Source organism: Pieris rapae, chromosome 2, assembly GCF_905147795.1.
Source record: "Pieris rapae chromosome 2, ilPieRapa1.1, whole genome shotgun sequence".
Classification (NCBI taxonomy): domain Eukaryota; kingdom Metazoa; phylum Arthropoda; class Insecta; order Lepidoptera; family Pieridae; genus Pieris; species Pieris rapae.
The window spans coordinates 3,566,054-3,593,655 of NC_059510.1; the positions used below are offsets into that span (position 1 = coordinate 3,566,054).

Here is a 27,602-nt window from a genome sequence, read left to right on the forward strand (position 1 = left end):
TCACTCAGTCGCGACCCGGCTGTTCCCTCGGCAACTCGTGTTGTGTTGTGTCTCTGTATACATTTCCTATTCGTGTTGTGTCCATGCTCATGACGTCGCCAATATAATTGGGCCAAGCGACATGTCTAAAATCAAGGTAAAGATGGTTCCCGCCCGTTTGGAATATAACGGAAAGTTCGTTACTCACTAACTTTTGTCAACTTTTACTCAAGGTGAAATTAATTGCGAAGACGTTAAATTATACTATCGCGTTTTTATATACTGTGACTAATTTGCAATTTAATCACGTTGAAAATATAAAGGCTAAGATGTACAATGAATCTATTATTAGCGCTTTATTTACTTATGAAGGCAAGAAAAATTGCAGCCCTTTACAAATACTTAACAAAAGTTTGGTACATTACTCCAGAATAACTTTTCACAATTAAAAATAAATTAATGTCTATAGCAGATTATTCACCATAGATTTAATAGAAAACTTAAAATACGCGGCTGTTCTTTTTTTAAATATCAGATGTTATTTAATCGGGCGTTATCTTTGGTAGCTAAGTTGCATATTTTTGTAGATATATAGAAACTATACTTTCTACTCTACCATAAGAGATAATTTAATGCACGACTGGAAATTTAATGTGTACCTACGACGTATTAAATAATAATTAATAGGAAAAAATTTACATGTAAATATGTTCATTATTACAATAGAATAATTCACTATCTTTTGGTTTACGAACATATAATACGTGACTACCTATATTTTATCTTGACATGAAAAATCATAAAATATTGCTATGGTTAAACCACAATTCACTCCAATTCTATTGTAATTTGTCATTTTATTCATACGTGTTACCCATGATTTCTAAAATATGTACATACATATAAATAAATATTTCCATAATATGTTCATGTATGTATGTAATATGTTCTTTAAAGCAGACAATGCCATCGCTTGGTTGAAATAAATAGAATAGGTAACCAGAATTACAGCCTTTTCGTGTCCTAGAGAAATAACTACATTCTTTTGGGTTCCTAGTCAAATTCAACTATTACTCTACATTATAAAGAAAAACAAAAAAATTAAATATTATTTGTATAGAAAGATCTTCTTTGTTTTAATAATTACTGAGTCTAGTAATTTACCGTATTTTATATGAAACAATTCTAATACTGCTTGAATTATTAACGGAATATGTACAAAGGATTACACTGAGTTTATTCCCATTATTCACACACACGGAAGAAAGGACCAAAATTGTTACCATCTTCAATTGAATGATTGTCCTTTGACCTGATTTCGATCGCCCTCACCTCATAAGTAACATGGTTTTCCGATTACATATGACAAATATCTACGTAAAAGATTAACTATAGATTTGATATATGCCTGTGCGACTAGAAGTTATTAAAAAATATAGAAAGATTTACTATAGACTAGTGCTAGCAAAATAATAAGACATATCGTTTAATATAGACTACTGGCCTGTTAGCGATTGGAAATTCTTATTTTTTTAAATTAAAATGTAGTCTGTGTATATATATATATACACAGGTAAAATAAAGCATTCTAAAGCTAAGAAACGGGTGGTAATTATTTGTCAATTTCAGATTGTAATTTTTTTTCTTTTCGGTGTCGCGTAAATATAATTATCTGATAACAGAAATTCTCTTCATGAACAGGTATAAATTGGTTTTTTACTAACAACGTAGTTCCTATATACTTGGCAATCGACCTAAGTTGATATTAACAATGTCATATAGAGAAAGCCTCTCTAAGTGATTACTGTGGGGAAGATATTATAGTTGACATAGTTATATATCACCTACACTCACGCATATTAGATTAATTTGGCAAACTGTTGCTAGCTTCATGATATTAGAAGCTAGTTATACAAAAAAACCGTGTGTGTACTTATGTAAGCGTTAGAAGTTATACTTCTTTTTGAGCAAGATAAAAATCTTTTCAAAATTTTTATTCTACGTTTGTAGATAGCGACACTAACATTACAAAAAAGGTATTTAATACATTGAAAATTTAATTGCAATGTATTATCTAGTTAAATAAAGTATATTTAATATCACAAAAGTTGACTATAGGCTAACTTCAGGCTGTCGGTTTTATGTGACGGTGTGCGCGCGCATCGTAAAAATTAACTCTCATCAGTTTTCCCTAACGCGCCAAAAGAAGTTTTTCTTATAGGTGTATAAACACGCTTCAAAATGTCTTACGTCTCATAAATACGTTTACCATGAATCTCTCTGTCTCTATATTCCTGTTCTGTTCCTATTTGTTAACTAAACGTTCCTCGGGACAATTTCCGCTTATGTATAATGTATGAGGGCATCAACTGTAACCACATCTGTACCTTCCGCGTCCCACGGGAGTCTACTACTTACGAACTTTGCTCTTACTGCAATAGAATTATTTATGTTCTTCGTACAGGGTTGTTCCTTATATATTTATTGAATAAGTTAAACGGTGAACATATTTCGAAAGTAGAATACATTTTATCACAGGCAGTTTTAAATTTATAAACAAAATAAACGTTTGATTTTTAAATTGGTAATATATAAATAAAAGTATATTGTGAAATAAAATAAGGTAACAAATATAAACAGTTCAACTTTGGGTCCTTTAAGAAATAAGCGTACCAATTATTAAAAGACAGGCAACACACTCGCAAACCCTCTGGTATTAAGAGTGTCTCCACTTCTATAAAAAAAATCCGTAATAGTATTATATTACGATATCCAAAATATAGACAGCCAAAGTAACATCCATATTTTATGATTGATACATTCTGGCATTGTCGCGTATGCAATATAAAATATGGTGTTGAATCTACTTTAATAATGTATATTAAAAAAAAATTGCACTACAATCTCTATAAGTTTGGCGTTTCATGATCAGTATTCAATCCACATGGCAAGTAGGTGATCAGCCTCCTGTGCCTGACACACGCCGTCGACTATCTGGGTCTAAGACATGCCGGTTTTCTCACTATGTTTTCCTTCACCGTTCGTACGAATGTTAAATACGTACATAGAAACAAAGTCCATTGGTGCACAGCCGGGGATCAAACCTACGACCTCAGGCATGAGGGTCGCCCGCCGAAGCCACTAGGCCAACACTCGTTTCAATACATAAATACGGTTTTTTGATGTTGTTTAATACAATATTTTCCGTCAACATCTCAAGCGTACAATATAAATGAACACGCGATCATAATAATCCTTGCGTGAATATGGCTATACTTCCAACTACACGTGAAGAGGAAACAATATGTGTAATTACTTTGTGAAAACCGCCAAGTCGTTACTTCAAGGACGAGCTGTGATACTATCAATGGGGTTTATGTAATACCGGCGATACACCACCGGGCAACGTTGATAATGTCTTCCAGGCCAACTCGGCACGACAGCTTATTCCTATTGATACTGGCTACGTATGCATCATTAATAATAAAAAGTGCACCCTCTCCATTCGATAGCTCCAATACTACAATTTTCCACAACTTAGCGTAATTTCTACGCCACTGTGTGGAACCAGATGCTCTTATAGTATTTCCAATTCTACACCCCCTCTATTCGATGGCTGCACTGCAATTTTCCACAACTAAGGGTTTCTTAATGTAATTTCTGCAGCGCATCACCACTGTGTGGAACCAGATGCCCTCTGAAGTATTTCCGAACTAATTCGACTTGAGTTCCTTCATGAAAAGAGCGTATCAATTCTTAAAAGGCCTTCTCACTGGCGGTATCCCGCATGGACACTGCCAGTGCAAGTGATAACTTAAGATCAGATAAGCCTCCTGCCCGTTTGCCACCGGTTACATAAAAATAATATATAGGACATATGTGTTACGTATAACGAGACACTTAAGCAATCGAATAATATCGTTAAGGTTGTTTCGCAACACATAAACCTTATTTTCAAAATTAAAAATCTTAGTTTATAAAGGCGCACAATCGTATTGTAGAGAGAGATGGATACGACTAAAAGTGTTCATTATTAAATTTATTGTGTTATAAAGTATTTTTCAGAGGTGTCGAAGAGATGACAAAAAAAATGTTTCTAAAATAATGTATAAACTTATTTATTTATTTTTTTTATTTATTTATTCATAAGAAGATTCACAGCACAATACAAAAATAGATGAATATATACATAACAACATGGGCCAATTATAAATCTTCACAAATAGTTTAATTTGAATGAATATATATAACAAGAAGGTACCTAGACATTTCAAAAAATTTTAGTGTTAAACAAAACAATAACAATAAACAGAAAAACAGAATTTAATTTGTTGACAATGAAAATGAAGTCAATACACTTCATTCATCCTGGTTAAAATAATTTTGTACCAGAGCTCTCCTTGCTGCCTCCACACTCCAAGCGAACATGTCAATGTCCACCGTTGAGTTATTGAATTTGTTTGCTGCCCTAACCATAAAGTTCCTCCCTCTATAATTTGTGTTTACTCTCGGCACGTGCAATATGTTCATAATTCTAAGTGTTTTGTTATATGTTCGAAGGCTTATTTTACTCACTAGCTCAGTACAATCGACTTCGCCAGTAGCAATTTTCATAAGGTAGATAGTGTCCGCAATATCACGTCGTAATGACAATGGTAACATGTGAAAATGTTTACACCGGGCTCTGTAATCAGGCAGCGAAATTTTGGCCTTAAATTGCAAGTGCTTAAGAAATTTTTTTTGGATATTTTCAATTCTATTATTGTAAAAAGCATACTGAGGGTTCCAAACTTGTGATGCATACTCTAAGTTGCTTCTAACATACGCACAATATAGAATTTTCAATGTCTTTACTTGGGTAAAACTAGATGATGTTCTTAAAATAAAGCCAAGCATTTTGGTCGCTTTCCGTACAATACTATCTACATGTAAATCAAATATTAGCTTATTATCATGCAGAACTCCTAGATCCCTAATAACATCGACAGCCTCTAATGCAGAATTTTTAAGTTTGTATGTTAAACTGATTTTATTACTTTTCCTAGTAAATGTCATACAAAAGCATTTCGAGACATTCAAATCCAGCTTGTTTCGAAAACAATAATCCTCAAATCGATTTAAATCTTCCTGGAGTTGTAATGCATCCTGCGCGTTTGTTATTATCTTCATAATTTTCATGTCGTCCGCATATAGTAATATTTTAGAATATTTAAAACATGATAGTATATCGTTCACAAATAGTATAAATAAGAGGGGTCCTAATAAGGAGCCCTGTGGAACACCTGAAGGAATAGACATCCAATTAGATGTATATCCTTGTAAAACGACCGCTTGTGAACGATTGTCAACGTATGACTTGAACCAGCGAAACAGGTCGCCGTGTATACCCATGGAAGCCAACTTAGTAAGCAAGATGTCATGATCAATACGATCAAAACATTTGCTGTAATCTGTGTAGATGACATCGACCTGCGCTCGCCTATCCATGCCACTCGATATGTATTCATTGGCAATAATAAGGTTTGAGACCGTAGATCGATTCCTTAAAAACCCGTGTTGTTCACTGGTGAGCTGAGGCTTTACAGCTGCATACACCTGTTGATATACAATTTTTTCAAAGATCTTGGCAATGAGACATAGTTTAGAAATTGGTCGGTAATTTTCAATATCACATTTATTGCCCTTTTTATGAACAGGAGTAATGAAAGCTGCTTTCCATATGTTAGGTACTAGACCTTTGCGTATGGAGAAATTAAATAAGTGCGAAAGTGGTTTTGACAAATTATCAGCACACTTCTTTAAGAATAGTGGTGGAATAAAATCGGGACCACCCGATTTTGAGAGATCTAGTTTTTTTAGCAATGCCGATATTTTTTTAGGTTGTATTTCGATTGCGGATATATTAGAGTCACTGTTTTGTGCATGTTGTGATGTGGTAGTTACGGTTGTGTATGGATTGTTGAAATTATCATTTCTATACGTAGACTTAAAGTATTTAACAAAAAGATTAGCGATATCTTCACCCTTGCTGGCTGTTTCGCTACAGTAATTCATAGTTTTCGGAAAGGAGTGGTTAAGTTTCTTACTTTTAATGTAAGACCAAAAATGTTTAGGATTAGTTATTATTGAATTTTCAGTTCTGCTAATATATTCATTGAAGCACTGTCTCTCAAGAATCTTGACACGTGACCTGAGAAGCGAAAAAGATTCATAATCCGAGAGGTTCTTGTACTTTTTAAACTTACGATGAAACTTAAATTTTTCCTTGATCATTTTAATTAAAGGTAATGTGTACCATTTAGGGTAATGATACAACTTATAAGTTTTCTTTGGTATATATTTATCTCTTAAGGTGTATAAAATTTCATAAAATGTTGATACAGCATCTTCCAAATCATTCGACGATAAAGTATTCTGCCAATTGTAGTTTCTTAGCTCATTGTTAATTTCTTCATAACTTCCTTTATTATACATGTATTTTACTATTCTGTTATCCTCAATAGTATCGGTAAGTAAAAACTCAGTTAAGATACATAAAGATTTGTGATGTGGGTCTTCAGGTAACAAGGGATCGTCACATGCACTGACTTTCACCGCAATATTAGAGAAAACCAGATCCAATATTCTGCCGTATACATTTCTTACATGATTATATTGGTTAAGATTACCAAGAATCAATGTATCCATTAACTCGATTTGTTGCAATCCGGAGTAGCCCTTCGGTTGGAGGCAAGTGTAATCATCGTCGCTCGTAGACCAGTCAATATGACTGAGATTAAAATCTCCTAAAATTAAAAATTTGTCATGTGGGTTTGAAAAAATTAATTCGTTTAATTTACGCGTAAAGTTACTTAGTTGGTCTAAAAAGGAGTTACCACAATTTTCGGCACAAAGGTATAAGGTACAGATGTGTAGATTTTGAATATTTTTTTGTTTTTTAGCTCCAGACGTAATTGTAATCCAAATGTCTTCAGCAGATGACCTCCATTCTACTCGCTCTCTTACTTTTAAATTGCGATTCACTGCCAGTAGGACCCCTCCGCCCTTGGTCTGTCTAGTTTTCTCATAATTTCTGTCACGTCTGAAGACCACGTATCTGTTGTCAAACATTTCGTTATTATAAATACCATCAACTAACCATGTTTCCGTAAAAGAAAGGATATCATATGAGTTTAACAAAATACTACTTAGAAGATTGCTGCACTTGGTACGTAAGCCACGTAGGTTTTGGTAGTATATATTCAAAGAATTGAAATCAAGTTATTGCCAATGCCTATGTAATATGTATATGCAATTTTAAACAATACATACATACACAACACGAAATAATGACGTTGTTCAATACAAATAAAATAAAATAAAAAGAACTGAATACTATACACATTATATATTACATGGAATTTGAGCTGTAACGATGATTTTTCGAAAGTTAAGTCATTTACTACGACTATAAGAGTAGACGATAGCATTTTGATGCAAGTTATATTATTAACAAGCATTGCTACTTTATCTATCGCCAGCTTACCGTCAAAATAATTAAGTCCACATTAAGATAGCAGCCTATTTTCTTTACTGAATCCGTAAAAACATACAACAGTTATACGACTTGTAAATAATTCTTGATGAGATAGTGCAACTGTAAATAATATAAAATAATTCAGGTATGTATCGTATGTGCAAAAACACTTATATGTTTCATATAATATCAATTCGATGTACATTACTGAAAGTCTTAAATCAATATCAAAGTGAGTGAGACAATAATATATCCCGGTAAAATCATGCAAATTATTTAGTACCCTCAGCATGCGATAATAGCTTAATTTCGAAAACAATGAGGCACAGCAGGATATGAGCCTTATGATTATAGCAGCAGAGTTGTATTTAGCAATAGTATTACTTGTGACAAACCGGTCAACCCAGAGCGAACAATAGAGAGGTCTGGTAACAATAATGTGTAAATGTAAAAAAATAATGGTAACAATAATAAAGCGTAATGATAATAATATAAAAAACTGAGCTGGATAAAATACCGTGCGAGAACAAAGTCACATTTCTCCTTTCGTTATTTTCTGAAGATCCTTGTCTGACTTTATTACACAAACTGGTGACGAGTCACTTCTTCGTGCTTGAATCTTGCAGTGCTTGACCCAAACATACCGCCAGCCCATTTCCTTGGCTAACTGCTTTGTCTTATTTAAAAGAACTTTGTTCCGGGTGGTCAGGTGATCGTTAGCAAATATTTTTGCGGAGCCTCTAAGTCCTAACAGGTTGGCAGATAGGGCGCTCTCCCTGTTAAAAGATCTCACAGCTGTCACGAAGTTCTCCTTAACATACCTGCTGTTGAAACACGCAACAATCGGCTTTGGGTGATTATAGTCTCTTGATGGTGTGCGGGCTATAAAGTTTAACTGCTGTTTCGTCACAGCAAAATTAACTTTGGATCCTATGCTTACTATTAAATCCAGCAGGTTTTCATTCGCGGTCTGTGGTATTCCCTTTAACTCAACGTTGTTCATTCTATTCCATTGCTCTGCCGCATCCCTTTCACATTCTAAGACAACAACTCTGCTTTGTAAACCATTAATAAGTTCTTTGGTTTTTTCTACTTCCAGAAGCCTATCCTCCATATTTTGTAGTCGTAACCCAAAGTCTTTAATTATTGTGCTAGCTTCGACTACTGAGGATTTCAGCTCAGAGAACTCATCTCTCATTAACTTTATCTGGCCTACAAGTTCTTATCGAACAAGTTGTATTTTTTAGTGGGTTCATAGGAATAAATAGATAGGTACATAATGCTGCTTAATTTCCTTTAAAAATATCTTTTGTTTAAAATTTATGTTGCTCCTATATCTTGAAATTAAAATACTTCAGTTTCATACGAATTTTAAATTTATTATAAAAATTAAAATTAAAAGCTAATATAATCATGTAAATATTAGGATCACACGTAATGAATCGATTCCCCGCGCATTAATATCATTTCAATGCGTAAATTAAAAAATAACTTTAAGATTCGTCAATTAACAGACTAGGAATACGATAAATACTAGACTTGCAATAGTTAACGAATAACGCTCGGATTTCGCCAACGATTTCCCAACCACAATCCAACATGTACTGTGGAACCTTGTTATTATATTGATTTAGTTTTGAAATAATACAATTACTGTTTTCACTTTGTTGATTGTGTGTTTTATTATGTCTCGTAAAATATTCGGCATAAAGTTACGACATTTCTGTGACTATAGATAATAAAATTGGTTATATCTGCGCACAGATAAGATGAGAAACGCGGCCGTAATGAAATATTAGGTTCCTTTGTAATTTATTGATATGTTCTTGAGTAGACTAACCCTTAACTAAAGTAGACTAACTTTAATGATGATATTGTTAAACGCGGCCACTTCCTACCACGGCCAAGGAAAAGCCAGACCACAACCCTTCACTCCACTCTCTATTTATCAGCACGTACAAAGCAACCAAAAAAGTTCAAAGACGAAACACTATTGTAAGAGCAGCAAATAAACTATACACATTAACATACAATAACGCACAATCCTTGGATCTTGCAGATAATAAAAATGCACATGGGTGATCTAAATTCCAAAATAGACCAACCTAGGGCAGACAAGCTACCTGTCGTTCCTTGGGGAAAGCCTTCATTTGTGGAAGCGTTCTTGTAAAGTCATAGAGATATCTTAGTGTAGATAAAAAAAATATGCTATCCGCTTTTCAATTTTGATAATTAGTCGTAAACTATCGTATTGAAAGTCATCCGGTATATTATGTACTCAATACAGAACGATAAAGCCTATCCATGAAATGAAATTACTTATTACTTAATTTACGCACCGTGTACAATATTTAATGTTAAGTTATCTAAAGTAAATTCAATTTACCCTTGTTTTATTACGAATTCTAAGTAGCGTAACCGGTAACTCTGCAATGTTAATCAATGCATTCTTCGACCATAATAGTGCTATTTAGTAATAATTATACATTTTAAATCCGCCATTTAAGATAAAAGATACGAGAAAACCTATTAAGTTTAAACGGATAGACACGCAATCGTCTATTGTTATGAAAATAACGTCCATTTTGAAAGCAGCGAACAATTTTCAATCGTACAATCCTTTGTATCGCAACGACCACTTTTACAGTCACGTACCTCTAATTATTTTCGATTTATTGTGACGTAGGTAGAGCATAATATTATATAGGTGTGGCCAAATATCCTCCATCAAGAATAGTTGGCATTGACCGGGGTGCGAAAGCGGAAATGATGTTTGTGACCATATCATAAATTTTTACGTAGGGTGTAAGAACCTACGGACCGTCCAAAATGGCAGTCCCATGAAGATCCATGTTATTGGGTCCGTAGCCGGCCTTTGAGTATGCTCTTTTTCAAATAGTTGGAGGTTGAGAACGATTTTATAAAAAAGGGTTTAAATATAATAAATGTATGAATAGCACGTTAGTACCCAAACGAATGAGTTTTTAAATGTTCTCCAAAAGGTTTTAGACTGTAAATACTATCATCTCTTATTACGCTAGAGTGTATAATAAATCTTTATCCTGATATTTAATTATTATCTTATTCTACGTACATTACTAAAACAAGTAAGCCCCAACGTATTCCTTGTATTAAAGATTGAAGCATGATTTAAAAAATGTTTAAATTCGGTGAGTCGGTTAAGACTGAGTTTTATGCAGAAAATACTGTTCGTGCTCATAAATAGATCACGCGGATTATTGAGCATGCCTGTCGGTTTATAGGATATATTATAAAATACACATTAAAACAATTTCATTATACTTAGGTACACTGCTGAACATTTGCTCTAACTAATAAGTTATAAATAATTTTAATCTGTAAATGAATTAAGAGTTATGTGTTTTGATTTGGTTTGTTTATATCAGAAAAAGATAATACTAATAAAACCGCAAACAGTGTTTATTTCTTTTAAATTACTTTACTTTATTATTGACGACGACTGGAGGCTATGGAAGATAGGCAGCTATAAAGATCTTTCATCAGTCGCGTATCGTTTACTTATGTAAATTGCATTTGGTCAATATGTAACCTATATACATTTGTGCAGCCGGTGGAACATATGACAACAAATAATGGGTATCGTTTTTTTTTGTTGACACATACGCGGTCTTTAATTTACTAGAAATGTACAGAAGCGCCATCTACCTAAATATATCTAAACTATTACAAATTTTAATTTGTCGATGAAACTACCATCAAACTCTTGTTTATTGTACAAAAACTAACATGCGCTAAAATATTTATACCAACTTTAAATATTATTAGGAATTTGTGAGAAAAGTATATTCTCATAATTTTCTAAAGTTGTTTACAGTGTAACGATCACTACAACAGATGGCACTGATCTTCACGTAAACTGAATTTTAGGTGCAGACAAAGTGCCTGTCAATTTGATTTTCAACTAAAAATACAGTGTTAAGCGTATATTATTACTGAGAAGCCAAATCCATAAACATTTAAATAACGTTTAATTTCTGTTACCATAATATCATAATTTCACTTGCTTTACCTAAACAAATTTATTAACTTAAGTTAATCTACGGTTCATTGACCTCTAGCGTACATTCACCTATAACCGTCAATCCTTTGAACCTATGCTACCTTAATATCCATCACAACTCACAAGGTTCTACCGGCGAGGCTTATGCTCAAAAAATAAATAGTCGTATAAAGTTATATGGATAGATAACTTCTTTTCTTTTTGAGTTTTATAAACTATTAGTACTACGGATAAAATGGATTTCATTAAAGTTTTTTTATTGTTCAAATAATCAAGTACACATCTAAAATTATAAACAGTCATAGTTTGTAGCACTAACTATTATTTGATATTAAGTTAGGTAATAGTAGAAATTTCATCTAGGAAGATTAGACAAAAGCTTATTATTTACATTCTCATTTTCCGGGTTCGTTTATGGACACTCAATGCCAAAGGGCTCGCGAGTGCGTTGCCGGCCTTTTAAGAATTCGTACGCTTCTATTTATAGTTGGTTGTTTGTTGTTACTACGGGATATATTAATGAAATTGAAAGCCATGTTCTACCTTTGTACTAAGCTCTGCTCACAATGGCGAGTGTGAACCCATATTTAATGTTAGGGCTTTGACTGCACGAAATCAAGATTTCGGCGACACGGATATTAAGACAGTGTTAAAATTGTATAAAGAACCATCGGTTCGAGTATCGCTCGCTGTTGGGACTACAAAGTCTGAGTCTACTGCACTGATTGCCTACTAGACCAGTGCCGAAGCCTTCAAAAATAGTAAAAAACGAAAAAAAATTACAGTAGGATGAAACCCATTAGAAATGCAGGGGAATATGATCAAAATGAAAGGAAAAATAAATTACGGTCGATCCGAGTTCGGGAAGTGGGAGGGGGGTGACTTTTAAGGGGGAAAAATGGTTTATCTCGATTTCCGGCGAAACTACCAGTCCTATGGAAAAAAGTTAAATGGCAAAGTTGTAGGTCATAAAAAGATCTACAACTTTGGTATTTACAATTTTTTCACATAACCTCAAAATTTAGGTGAAAAATTCAAAAAACCAAGTTTTTGGTTTTTTATTTATATCTTTTTTAAAAAGTTTTTTTTTTCTACGAAATTTGGTGAAAACTTACCTTATTATGTCCCAAATATACTGTAATTTATTTGATTAAAAATATTTATTTTTTCGCCTCATTTTAACTTAATATCAAAAAAGCACCCTAATTTTCAATCGAAAATTCTGACGTCAAAATTTCAGCTTTTTTCAAAAAGTTTGGGGGCTTTTTGTTCGTTGAAATATCTACTTTCTGATGGTGTAAAAAAAATATACATTACTATAGGAAATATTATTAGAAAATGCAAAAAATTGAAAAAACCTCAAATTCGAAAATTTTCTTTTAATTATGTACAATTTTGAGGTATTTATTAAAATTTACACTTTAATTACTCAAAAAACGTAAGATTTCATGCTTCATTGATAAACGAAAAAATTGCAAATTAAAATATACTTCTATAATTAACAAACAAATAAGTAAATAAAGTTAATATTTAATAAGACATCTACAATATTTTGAAAAAGTTGTAGAATCTTCTGTAAATAATATTTGCAATAAATAGCAATAAATAGGCATCTAATTTATTGCTGTTTTAAGATAATTTATATACCTGAGTGACCTTCGGTGAATTTTAGCCCAGTGTAAGTTATTGCATTGAGAAGTGGGGATGGACCTAGGAGGGTCTGGGCCTTACTGTTACCTGCTATTTCGTAGCAGCTGTAAAAACCGTTAGCCAGTATTCGAGATACAGAGTAGTGTACAACATCGTTTTTAAAAATACACCTGCAGGCTGAGTTACTCTAAGTGATTTGTGAGAAATTTACTTTATTCAAAGAAAAATTCAAAATTCACCGAAGGTCACTCAGGTATATAAATTATCTTAAAACAGCAATAAATAGGCATCTACAAATATTATTTACAGAAGATTCTACAACTTTTTCAAAATATTGTAGATGTCTTATTAAATATTAACTTTATTAACTTATTTGTTTGTTAATTATAGAAGTATATTTTAATTTGCAATTTTTTCGTTTATCAATGAAGCATGAAATCTTACGTTTTTTGAGTAATTAAAGTGTAAATTTTAATAAATACCTCAAAATTGTACATAATTAAAAGAAAATTTTCGAATTTGAGGTTTTTTCAATTTTTTGCATTTTCTAATAATATTTCCTATAGTAATGTATATTTTTTTTACACCATCAGAAAGTAGATATTTCTACGAACAAAAAGCCCCCAAACTTTTTGAAAAAAGCTGAAATTTTGACGTCAGAATTTTCGATTGAAAATTAGGGTGCTTTTTTGATATTAAGTTAAAATGAGGCGAAAAAATAAATATTTTTAATCAAATAAATTACAGTATATTTGGGACATAATAAGGTAAGTTTTCACCAAATTTCGTAGAAAAAAAAAACTTTTTAAAAAAGATATAAATAAAAAACCAAAAACTTGGTTTTTTGAATTTTTCACCTAAATTTTGAGGTTATGTGAAAAAATTGTAAATACCAAAGTTGTAGATCTTTTTATGACCTACAACTTTGCCATTTAACTTTTTTCCATAGGACTGGTAGTTTCGCCGGAAATCAAGATAAACCATTTTTCCCCCTTAAAAGTCACCCCCCTCCCACTTCCCGAACTCGGATCGACCGTAATTTATTTTTCCTTTCATTTTGATCATATTCCCCTGCATTTCTAATGGGTTTCATCCTACTGTAATTTTTTTTGGTTTCAAAAATTATCGACACTGGTCTATACGTACAAAGAGCTTAAATAATTGTTTTGTAAAAAAATAGTACATCTGGGTGGCTGTTAAAATATCATATAAGAATTTATTTTATTCGGTATTCTTAAACCGGTCAGCACACCTTGTATAATAAGTTGATAGATGCATACCTGACAAAAGAGAGTTAGCAAAAAAAGTTTGTGATAAAATTATTTTTTTAATTATGGTTTATTTTACTATCAACAACTGATGCTGCCAATTTGCGTGGTATATTTACGTGTTATTAACTGTTAAAAAAATCACAGACGTTTAATATTTCCATTTTAATTCATATTTTCGTCACTCCTATATCATTCTTTTGTTTAATGTTTTGTAATTTAGATGTAATGTAGGTTTGAAACAATGAATCTAGGGCCAAATAATCTCAAAGTTGTAAAATAATGTTAGTGGTATAAAACAGTATTTTTAGTGAGTGTGTTTCAAAGGCAAAATGCTCCCCTGACAAAATCCTTTACATACTAAGCTTCTTAAGCATAATAATTATGTTATCCTGCTCAATCGTGACTTTTGTAATTCATGTATTATCTTGTATTGCATTATACATAATTGAAGAACCATAAAATTAGGTTTTATCTTTTAGTCAAAATAAATAAGATCCATTGAAGATGATTGATTGATTGAAAATGAGGTCTTTTGTTTAAAATAAATAAGATCCATTCTCGAGTCTACCTTTTTAGGCGACGACTACTTTATTTGTTGACCGTACACAATTTCCATAATATAGTCCGGTGCGGAGTGATACCGTTGTGCCGGTGAGTCAACGCTTGTAACACCAACAAATTGCAAACGTGATACACACTGAGCTATATGCACGTACTTGTAGAATGTATGGTAATTTCTTTTTAAGTACGGAGAGTAGGAAGACAATTGACGTGATCCTTATCGGTTGTACGTGTTATTAATTAAACAGATAAAGAAAATGTTCTAAGATATAAAGAAATATCATAACATTGAAAGTCAAAAACATATAGGTCATGGTAATGCGAAGCAAAAGGAAAATGCGAATGTCAAGTATTCTAGCCACGTATTAGTAATTTGAAACAAAACGGCGATAATTCGCGGTCTCATGCGCTATTTGAATTGGAACCTTGATGGAGCGTTAAAAGGTTGTTTTACATAGAGGTTCGCTTGCAGTTAGGTTTTTCGAGTGAGCGTGTGGTCAGCTGTGCATGCGTCGAGGCTGTTCAGTCATCAGCCGGCCGAAGGCGGCGGCGACTGGCCGTTCATAAAGATTCAAACAGTTCTTAATTCAAATATTTATAACAATTACCGGAAATCTGAGGTATGTAATTTTTATATTTGACGGAAGTGGGTTTTATAAATCGATTTGTTTATTTGGAATTTGATTTACCAAAATAGATTATTCGTTTAATTATTCTTAATTATACAATTATTTTAGAATATTCGTATAGAGTTTAACTTAGAACTATTTAAATAAAACATTTACGTGGTATATTTACGTGTTATTAACTGTTTTAAAAATTTCCATTTTAATTCATATTTTTGTTACTATATCACCCTTTTTTAAGCTCCTATGCTTTTCTATATACCGCAGGTGCTACTAACTATTATCCAGAAGTAGGTTTTATTTTATTTTTTAAAAGGACCCTAGTCCCGGACAGAGCCTATTTAACTGAAATCGTATCAAATCTCACGCTCCAATTTTAAATTTAATTAGCAAAAATTTTAAAGTCTTTACAGTAAATTAAAACAATAAATGGTAACTATAATTTCAGTAGTTCAGTGTAATAAAACGATTCTATAAATGAGTATTGATATATTGTAGATGATTTAAATTTAAAAAAAAACCAGGATGTTGTGTTTGTGTATGTCATATCCGGGTGATAAAGTTTGCGAAAAGATAAAAATTGTCACGACTTTAAAGAAGTATGACGGAATCAATGAAAAACCGAGATTTATAACATTTAAAAAATCTAGAACGTAGACTAAGAGAAATTTTAGTTAACAAATTACAATATTTAATCATGTATAAAACTACAGTACCCTATGAAGAATAATATTGATTATGATGCTTAGATTGTAGATTTATTTATTATACTAGTTAATGGCACCGGCTGCGTTCGCATGAACTTATTTATGTTAAGAAATTCTTCATTTTTCCACTAGTTTCCACAAAGTTTTTGTTTTAAAACATGTTTCTGTTAATGGATCGTATTTTCAACTGGAACGAATAAACGAACTACTTAATTAAGTAGTTTTATTACGTTTTCTATCCTTATCATCTCAAATATATTAGATCCTTAATCAATCAACACATTTTCTTGCTTTATACGTTATGCTATAGCAATTTAATTTGCAATAATACATAGCGGTTAAATTTAATTTTGCGTTCTTTCTGTTATTAGGTACTTAAAATCCTTTCCCTTGCTAAATAACAATCCAACGTGTTTATCTTGGAGTTTCTTGTTTATTCTAAATGTTATTTATTTTCTTCCTTAGCACGGAGAGAGAGATCCTACAACGATTTTGATTAATATTAAGGCATTATATAATCATTATTGAGTTGAAGATCAATTTCAATATTTTTAATTAGTTAATTTGATCACCCGCTGTTATATAGTCTCTAGATTGTGTAAAAAACAAAATTTTTAAGGGACTAGCCTATAGTCTGGTGTTTCATAAAAACACGCATGCATTTTATATCCACAACAATACAATAATTATATCCGAATTTATAAATCACAATTTGTCAAAACATGAAATGTTATTAACACTCTATATAGACTGTTATTATAACTGTATTGGTCTAGTGGTTAAGCGACGATATCACTGAGGTCGCAGGTTCGCATCCGTTTGGCTGTGCATCAAACTTTCTGTCAATGCGCACATTTAACAATAAGTTGACGGCGTGTGGTCAATTCCAGGCATAGACGACTGAGTACCTATTGACTTTAAAAAAAAATTTACAAAAATCTAACGCTAAGTAAGCTTGGTAGCGCAAGAGGTTTTTTCACCTTTAATCATTTTATGATATATCTAAATAATGGTAAATTAGCACAAAATTGAGGTCAGATTACTTAACAAGCACGAGGCAGCATGTAATACTTCGCTTAAAGACAGCGCACCCACTAAAAAAGGTTAGGCTGACTCCATGGGCTGTGATGGCTGCCATTTTCGGGCGTCCTCTAGGGAGTAGTATAAAAAAAATACGAGTATTATATAAGATAAAACGCGCAACTTCTGTTCACACAACTTTTAACTCGTTGAAGTTAGAACGTGGACTAGAAATATAAGGGAATTAATAAAAATATCGAATATACGCATCGTTTGATGCAAAAATGTTGCCTAGCTCAATTACCTAACAAAGAGCAGGATAATCCTTTAAATGTACTATTTATTAAGAAATAAGTGCGGGAATCTACTTAAGTCTGCATATATTTACTCATCAACACACTATTATTGAAATTAAATATTCCGCTATAAAAGATAATCCCATCCGCTAATTGTTATCTCGTATGGGCGGAAAATGGTGTATTAGATTTCCAGATAAAAAATACACGTTCCTCACTTTAATGTCATTAAATTTAAACGCAACTATTTTAAGGCAAGTTGTGGTCATCAGTTGCATCATATTTCATCTTGACTTGCAATAAAGAGGTCATTACACTTTAATATTTTAACGTAAAAAAACATCAAGCTTTTTGTATGTCATTCTTGGATATGACAGGTTGAAGAGTGCGTCAGATAGCTCCTTAGAAGGTTTTTTGAACAAAGGTTACATATTTATAGATATTAAAGTGTGTATTTTTGTATATAACGATGTTGTGGCTCTACTTTGTGTCAATAAATGTATTCTATTTGTTTAATCATAGAATCATAGAAAAGTAACTATCTATTTTAAGGCAATAGGCAAACAAGCTTTTCGTCTATTGGATCGAGCTGGCGTTTTAATATGTCAACTGCATTTTATTATGAGGGCTAGTTTATGTTAAAATATTTGTTTGTTTGGAATGATGAATTCCATCGAAGAAATTTCTTGGAGGTTATTTTTACCAGTTTAATTTATTTGCTAATCACATCTTTCGATGCGAAGAAACCGGCCAAGCCTCTTTTGATAACGGTTAGGCCAACGACTCATAAATGCCATCTTCATATTCTAGATTCAGAAGGTCTTAAAGATTCGTATATGATACTGCTAAGTAAAGAAAAATAAAAAGCCAAGCAAAGGATTAGTTATACCAATTAAATTGTTAATCAACCTAGTCAAATTCTCTCGGTTAGTATATACGCAATGGAAATATGATTAGACCGGCGTATTAAATTCAACTTATTTCTTTGTGAAACTGTTCTAGGATAGATCATATATTCTAAGTTTGAATTTTTTTCTTCTTAAATTAACAAATAAATAAACTCTTTTAGTCTAGGGCATCTATCATATATGTTCACGAAGTTTTAACTATTTTGAATTTGTTTTACACATGTCAAATGTCAGTACAGATCAGAAATTTAATATAGTTTAAAAATAATCCGCTGCGCTACATCTTATATACAAGTCTGTTAGATATAATTTCTGGATTTTGCGTTCCTACCAGGTTACTAAAACAATTTACGAGACGGTAATTTTCTATTTCAATGAAAACCTTAAAATAATTTCACAAGCGGAAAAATCGTTTTGTTTCGGTGTTTATTGTCATTCTAACAAAAGTTATAGATTAATAACAATATATTTTCGTATGGGAACTGTGAGCTGCGCTCTCTGGGCGCTACGAACACTTTGAATAGAAGAAATATGTCCAATACACACTCATATACAATAATAATAATAGAGAAACATTATCGTAAAGTCATTTGCAAAGTCTTTGAATAGGAAGATCAGTTTAAAATGTACAATGATATAACATTATTAGACTGTCTTTGAGACCGCGTCGTTCCGCTTCGTCGCACGTCGCTTGAATATTATAAGTATTTTATTCCCAGGCACTTTGTATTACAAAATCATATACTACGATTGTTTGGGCGTAAATTAAGTAGAATTTTTTCGTAATACCCCTTGTATTTTGAATTAAATACATTGTAGATTATATGACTGAAATACATTATTTAATACGTAAACATTTTAATCAAATACGTCATTATTTGATTACATTGTACTGTTTAAAAATAATTATTACATCAACAAAATTTAATAGACGACTTGATGTAACATACAGAGAACCTTCTTTATGAGGCCTTTTTCTTAGGTATTTTCAATATTCTAAGTCAATTATCATTATGTAAATTTAAATGTCAGATATTGATATTGAGTTATACTTTTTATATATTTGTTAGTAACATATTTTATTTTATTAAATGTACCTGTGCTAATGTGTACTATGTAATTGTAAAACATAAGTAGTCGTCGCGATAGTATGGGCTAGTATAGGGCTATGTCGACAAAAACATTGTACATATTTAATATTCCGTAAGTCTCCAATACATTTGTGTCTGTTTCACCAGAAATATATTCAATCATGGTTTTTAATCATATCCCAAAACGTATCGCAGCAAGTTGATTTTTCATAAACATATTGTTTGTACATTTAAACATATCTCTATATATACAGGAAATAAGAAGTTAACTTTTTTTTTCATGCTGAATATTTTCAGACAATGTTGAAAATTGGGGGTGGTGCGGTGCTGGTGGCAGCCATCGTGGCCGTGTTTGTGGTGGCCACGCAGGGCCGCGACCCAGACCTTGAGGCTTCCGAACAGGAAGGGAGAGAGTACATCATGCATCTTGACAAGATGGCCGGCATCAGGAAGAACCGTGCTGCACTCGCGGAATGGGCTTACACATCTAATATTACTAAGGAAAACGAAGAGAAACGGGTATGTCTATTTTGACTTTCGTAAATGTGTGTAAGCAGCAGCTAGCGTTAGCAGCTTTACTCTGTTAAAGCGATAATTATTTCCAATTATTTCTCAATTGGAATTGGCACTCAATCAAAGATTTAAATCATTATGACGTTATCTAATACCGCAACCAAAATGACATTGACATTCAATCCAAAACCCTGATATTGCAAGCTTTAAATTATGTAGTATGAAAATAAAGATTGCAATGCTAGTGATTTCGAAGGCTATAAAAAATCAGGTCTTATTCTGCTGCCATACTCTTGCGCTTCAGTAAACACTAATTGTTGAAATCTCTTGTGATGATGATTTATTAACAATGACGTCTGAAGGGGCTACGCAAATTAATGGCTTATTTGCCAAAGTTCTTATGTGGACTTTATCTAATAATTATATAGAAGCATTATAGTAAAGATTTATTATAAAATTATAGTAAAGACTAGTCTATACTGTTAATCAGATACTAGATATTATTCGTAATTTGCATTATCCGATTCTTCTTCTGTCCGATTTCTGATTTGTTTTTATTTCAAATCCACCGTAATCTTCGCTTATTAAAAATCTATGTTAATCTATTATCACGTAAAGTGATGAGGAAATTATAATCACTTTAATCTTTCTCTATAATATATTGCATATAAACTTTTAAAAGCTTACATTGCAATCCAGTCTATATTTAGAATGGACTTTTTATGACCGCATCTTGTCGTTTAAAACTAGTTGGTATAAAACTAATTAAAATTACAGATACAAGTTCAATTGGAAATATCACAACAAGAAAAACTGGCTTGGGAAGAAACTAAGATGTACAGATGGCAAGATTTCCAAGACTTCTCCTTGCGTCGAATGTTCAAAAAGTACAGTCAACTTGGCGTAGCCGCTTTACCGAATGATAAATATAAGCAGCTTATGTTCTCCATATCAGGAATGGAATCGAACTATGCCACGGCCAAGATCTGCGCGTTTAAGAATGAATCAAAATGCGATCTATCTTTAGAACCTGGTAAGGCGTACCTCTACAGTTCATTACGTTTAAACTTACGATTAAACCTGACCCTAAGTAGGACCTCGTGGAATTGTAATACCGTCAGTTTTACTAGGACTTTTACGTCTATTTTAGAATGGACAAACATTTATTTTTTTTATCTCTTTCGCTACGATGGTCATAGCTCCCTTAGCTTCTTCTTAGATATATAGACAAAAGAATTTAAATGTGATGAGATGAAATCGAATTAGATTTGTTTATATTGTACCATGGTACCATTACGGCTGTGCCACTAATTATTTTTTGACCAGCAAATTATTCTTCTCTATAGATGAGTCATTTAAATTTGGTTATTCGTTGTCATATTTTAATGAAACGCATATGAATTCATACAATTATGTCTTCCAGACCTAACTGAAATCTTTGCAAAAAGTCAAGATCCCGAAGAATTAAAATATTACTGGGTTGAGTGGCATAAGGCAGCCGGCGCACGAGCGCGTCAAAACTTCACAGAGTACGTGCAGTTGGACAACGAAGCAGCTAAACTTAATAGTAAGATTTTTTTTAGTCTAGATTAGATGTATGTCTGTCTAGTTTACCACCGTTCGTTACTTTGCTCTAATGAAGTTGATATGTTATATTACATGAACTTTTATCTTAATATATTTAGTTAAGTAAAGTAAAGTTAGGTAACGTACAGAAAGTTTTTTATTCTATTATTAGCATTTACACTTCTTCGCGTACAAGAATATAAATAATGCATTTTATTGATTTCTAGCATAAACATAAGTCCTGGTAAAACATATAAGGGTTAATATAGAAAAATGTGTCGTAATCTTTCCGTATTGCTAAAAAAAACTTATGTGTATGTTTAAGACGAAGTAGACTCTACTACTAGTAGAGCAATGTTGGCTTAGTAGCTTCAGCGTGAGGCTTTAGTACCTCATAAATGTCTTGAGGAAACCGGCATGTCCTTAGACCTAAAAAAGTTGACAGCATGTGTAAGTCGCAGAAGAGTGATCACCTACTTGCCTTTTAGAAAAAAACAAATGCCAACGAAACAGATATGATTTATCGTTGTTTTTGTTCTCTGTACCTATATACCTCTAATACATAATATATCTATATTCAAGATTTTGATGATGTCGCGGAATGGTGGCAATCTGAATACGAAGTACCGGACTTTGAACAGCAACTAGCCAAAATATGGGAAAACGTTAAACCGCTGTACCAACAGTTACATGCCTATGTAAGGAAACGGTTGAGAGACAAGTATGGCGAAGAAGTTGTATCAGCGAGAGGTCCTATACCCGCACATCTTTTAGGTAAGTCTTTATCTTATCTTTGATATATCCTTCATTCTCTGACCATACTAATAATAATATATTAATAAAATAATAAGTAATAAATAATAGTTACATAAATAATTGTAAAAGAAAATAAAAATTTATGTTTCTTTCGCAATCAGCTTTATGGTCAGATTGTTTTCTTAAATAGGCCCCTATTTTTGATTACTCTATACCGGGCCAGCTTGGCCCATCTCTTCTTCATCCATCTACTCGTTTTTACTTGAAGTTCCCATTTGCCTTCTTTTTGTTACCGATATAATGATATTTTGTGCATTTCATTTTATTCTTTTCTATAATCGAGTTTATTTTCTGAATTGTTTTTTATCATTTTTTTTTATTTACTACGTAATTGTTCACACTTAAACATAAAATTTATCATTATAAAATCTAAAAGGAAAGGTACTCAAGAGTTTTAAGATTCATTACAAAATTAATGTTACTCCATTAAGGTTTCTCGATTAATAGATTTTCCAAAACAAAAACAATTTATCAATTCGATGTAGAGTCAAAAATTAGTGGAATAAAAAAAAATATTGTTTATTGAAATAAACAAGTGATATTCATGATGTGCATGCCTTCATACAACTAATCAGCTTCGCGCAAACGAAATCGCATTTTGGTGAATTAGACTTAAAATTCTTCTTCAGGTAACATGTGGGCGCAAACGTGGAACAATATTGAGTCATTTACTCGACCATACCCTGATAAAAAAGAAGTGGACATAACACAAGCCATGCAAGACCAGAACTACACATCGTTAAAGATGTTCCGAATGTCCGATGAGTTCTTTAGGTCCTTAAACCTAACTGCGATGCCCGAGAAATTCTGGAAAAACTCAATAATTGAAAAGCCAACTGATAGAGAAATTGTATGCCATGCATCTGCTTGGGACTTCTATGATGGAGAGGATTTCAGGTATGATGAAATCTTCGTATGGGTTCGTATATTTTAAAGCTTCTTTAACAGATTGCTTTTTTCGATAATATAATAGAACCACATTTTCTTCTATTCTTATAAACTAAGAGCGTTGGTATTATGCTAAACGGAAAGTATTCTATCAGTATCTGTTATTTTGCATCAGTAGTTTATATAAGTGTAAGTTTTATGTAGAAATAATTACGTCAAGTACCGTTAATATGTCAAACGGAAGAGATCAGCTGCCCAGGGAATCCAAGTTTGGGGGCACTTTTTTCACTAAACATCCCTTTTGTTATGTTATGTGTAATAAAGATATTTGTTTCGCTTTTTTCTTTAAGTAGTAGTCGCGTTCAAATTTATTGGTCAATAATTATGCAACTCAATCCGTTGAAGAAGTCGATTGTAGACAAACTTACAATTTTGCGTTCACATTCGGCCAACTCAATTACCATGATCAATGCATATGCATTTTAAATTTATGCTTGGTTTTATATGGTGGGGGTGATTTTAATGTTTTCAAAATTTTTTCCGTAACATGTCTGGCTTTTAAAGGATCAAACAGTGTTCGACAATTGACTATGAGTATTTTCAAACAACACACCACGAAATGGGACACGTACAGTACTTCCTACAATATAAAGATCAACCGGTCGTTTTCCGAGACGGAGCAAACCCAGGTAATTTTAATTTATTTTGACAGGATCAAAATGTGTACAGTCGTGAGAAAAGAATATTTTAAAACCGTTCACCACGAAATGGGCCATGTACAATATTACTTGCAATACAAGGACAATCCGAATGTGTTCAGGGCAGGTGCTAATCCAGGTGAAGTTGACGATTGCGTTGTAACTAATATTTCAACAAAAATTTCACGAAGAAATTTTTAGGCCATACTTATAATATTACTTTAAATAAATAACCATCTTTAAATAAAAACCCACAGATTTATACTATTTATAGCATATCTGTTTTAAGCAGAATTATCAAGTGTTCATTCTTAATTAATATTAAACAGTTGTTTAACAATTAATCATTTACATTATACATTACGTCCGATTTTTTAATTATGTAAAGGTGTCTTGTTTTGGCACCATGATCTTCATCAAATAAAATAACCTTTCAACGAATGTCATATCACAAATCGTATGTATCCCATTTATTGTGTGCGGGTGACCTTCAATTAATTAAGAAACCTTAGTAGTGTATAATTCTTAGATGTCATAATTACATCCCTTTTTTTTACATGCACAACGCCATCTATTGCTCAAACAAAGAACTACATAATGAATTTAGACACTCCTAATATCACAATGCCGACACAATCCTCACATACACACATATTTGGGTCATAAAATTGCAAATCGTAATTATATAGCAGAAATTGAATAACCTATTCTCGGTCATAGGTTTCCATGAGGCGGTTGGGGACACAATTGCGCTATCTGTTTCATCACCTAAGCATTTACGTCGAGTTGGCTTATCCAGCGGTGATGCAGAAGATGAACAAACTGAAATCAATCAACTGTATAAAATGGTAGGTAAAACGATTATATTAATTGTGCCGCTTATCATACTTCTATACATATTTTATAACGTAGAAGATATGTGTTTATAATTCAACACTGGGTCGATTTCATAAATGCTACCACCTTTTGAATGCACTTTATGCCTAGTAGTAGATATTGATTTTTTCCCTTTTTATAAATAATAGGATATATTTCTTTACAATACATATTTGAAAAAGTGTCATAGACAAAATTATAATACATTTCGTTTAGTACATTGATCACGAAGAAAAGAAAATCCTTTATTTACTATTTTTAAAATATATAACAACAACAACAAAAATCATTTATTCATATAGGTAACATAATGTTCATTTTTTTAACGTTCATAACGTCAAAAAAAAGAAATATGCTTGAAATGATTCTAATTTTACATTTACTGCCAGTTCTCAAATTCAAGGGCGTAGAACGGAAGAGAAGAACTGACAATAAACTCTCCTCATAACATACCACATTTTACTTGCATAGTTCATATCGCAAAAAAGATTAATTTTTCTTAAAATAAATCTAATACATATTGTGTATTATAAGACTGCCTCGTTAAAAATAAGAAAATTATAAGACTAATAAATGACACTTTTATTGTAGGGCATTGACAAAATAGTCTTCCTACCGTTTGCATACACATTGGACCTATTTCGATACGGTGTGTTCCGCGGTTCTACCACTCCGGATGACTACAACTGCCATTATTGGAGGCTAAGGGAGGAACTGCAAGGTGTAGAGCCTCCAGTTACCAGGACAGAAGAAGACTTTGATGCTGCTGCCAAGTACCATGTATCTGCGGATGTGGAATATGCCAGGTGACCTACAGTTTTCTACACTCAGCTTTAAAATATATTATTTTAATAAATAAACATTATCTATGTCAATTTTCATACTTTTCCGAAAATATAACTAAAACCTATTTTGGCATACGAATGGTTACTAGTACTACTATGAACTCTGCCGTCATAATGTATTAGTTTTTGCGTTAAATAAAAATTGACGGCCAAAGTACCGAGTCCCATATTCTCGCGCAGAAATCCTCGTTGCGAAATTAGTCAGAATAAAAAGTTATACACAGATACCATATACTGGCAGTAATAAATATCTTTGTTTTAGATACTATGTATCGTTCATCGTGCAGTTCCAGTTCCATCGTGCTTTATGTCAAATCGCAGGTGAATACGTTCCAGAAGACTTAACAAAGAAACTTGTCGATTGTGACATTTACCAAAGCGTGGCCGCTGGTAATGCATTATCGTAAGTCAAAAATTTTAAGTAGAACTGCCTCCGTATCCTTCGCTAAGCTGATACTGTCGATAGGGGAAGGAAGAAGGGGTGGAACTTTGTATATTATATTTACCTAAAATAATATCATAAAAATATATATTTAATTTCATTTATAATATATTGAATTCATTTACTACAATCCGTTACTAAATTATATACAATAATTTTATGTGCAGGAATATGCTGAAAATGGGATCATCCCGTCCATGGCCAGATGCGATGGAGGCTTTGACAGGCCAACGCGCGATGCGAGCCGACGGACTATTGGAGTACTTCCGGCCATTACACGATTGGCTGCAGGCTGAGAACCAACGGACGGGAGAGTACATTGGATGGGAGTCTAGTAAAATACGTGAGTTCTCTTTATAACTAATGAAGTTATAGTAAGAGTTTTTTTAGATAAAACTTGCCCTGTTTTATGTTCTTAACAAGTACAACATTAGAGAATGTTAATAATAAATCATAGTTTCATATTTTCGCAATATTTATTTATTTCATTCATATACACTTCATTATGGCTTCCTTTCAAAGCATTATGATAAAGTAAACATGTTCCTAAAATACATTTAATTGGTTTCAGAATATTGTAATGAAGAGCAGAAAGCAGCTTTAAAAACAAAGGAGACGAAGACAGAATCTGCGACGGAGTCGTGACGAACCCACTACTTGATGTACTTAAATTAGGTTAAATTATTTTAGGATGTCAGTATTGATATTATACGATTTTAAGTATAAATACAGCTTTTTTTTCCTGCGCATTTTAAATTAACCCATTTTTTGTTTTAGATGAGGCATTTGCCTCTCATATTATCAATATGCTATGTCTATATTATTCTTATTTTAATGTGTTATTGAACTAAGTTTACTTATGATTGTACCCCGATGACTTTTTACGATTTGAGCAATATGACGCAGCTTCTTTTCAATATGGCCGCATCACCAAGCCCTGTAAACACTCACGCTAATAGTCCATTTCAGCATTTGTTTCATTGAATTAGGTATTTAAAAGTAAGAACGTATTTAAAAGAACGAATTTAAAATAGTGTCATTTCTGAAGTAGATTCTTTTTATCACCTCTATAAAAAATAAATACGACGTAATAAGAATACCACGGAGGTAAAACGGATGAATGAGACGCGGTTTATAAGTAGGATATATAAAGCACGTGGATGGTGAAGTCGGGTTGTGGAGACCAACATGTATGTTATCATACATATCTGGAACATGTCCAGGAGGTACTAGAGAGGAGACAAGTTTAAGGGCCCCATCACCGTTGAGTGTCACGAAGTGGATAAAGCGA

At 32.5% G+C, this 27,602-nt stretch overlaps 1 protein-coding gene across 3 annotated transcripts; it reads left to right on the forward strand.

Annotated features, from left to right (window-relative positions):
- Positions 1-27,038, forward strand: LOC110996460 (angiotensin-converting enzyme). Of its 3 annotated transcripts, none has more exons than XM_045631789.1 (12): positions 1-136; positions 19,965-20,186; positions 20,958-21,213; positions 21,604-21,747; positions 22,329-22,520; positions 23,192-23,459; positions 24,015-24,139; positions 24,869-24,996; positions 25,616-25,830; positions 26,132-26,272; positions 26,479-26,654; positions 26,883-27,038. In XM_045631789.1, exons 1-12 carry the CDS (start codon positions 122-124, stop codon positions 26,954-26,956), a joined length of 1,956 nt encoding a protein of 651 aa, XP_045487745.1. In that variant the 5' UTR covers positions 1-121; the 3' UTR covers positions 26,957-27,038. The 3 variants fall into 3 exon arrangements, with proteins under 3 accessions (XP_045487745.1, XP_045487749.1, XP_022119821.2); XM_045631793.1 differs by lacking the exon at positions 24,015-24,139 and adding an exon at positions 24,163-24,287; XM_022264129.2 differs by lacking the exon at positions 1-136 and adding an exon at positions 15,490-15,639.
- Positions 27,039-27,602: the final 564 nt, after the last annotated feature.

Bases quoted from the DNA above. Each gene is read 5' to 3' on its own strand.
- LOC110996460 (XM_045631789.1), top strand. The intron at 21,748-22,328 runs GTAAGATTTTTT...TCTATATTCAAG, and splicing joins CGAAGCAGCTAAACTTAATA to ATTTTGATGATGTCGCGGAA. The intron at 22,521-23,191 runs GTAAGTCTTTAT...ATTCTTCTTCAG, and splicing joins TATACCCGCACATCTTTTAG to GTAACATGTGGGCGCAAACG.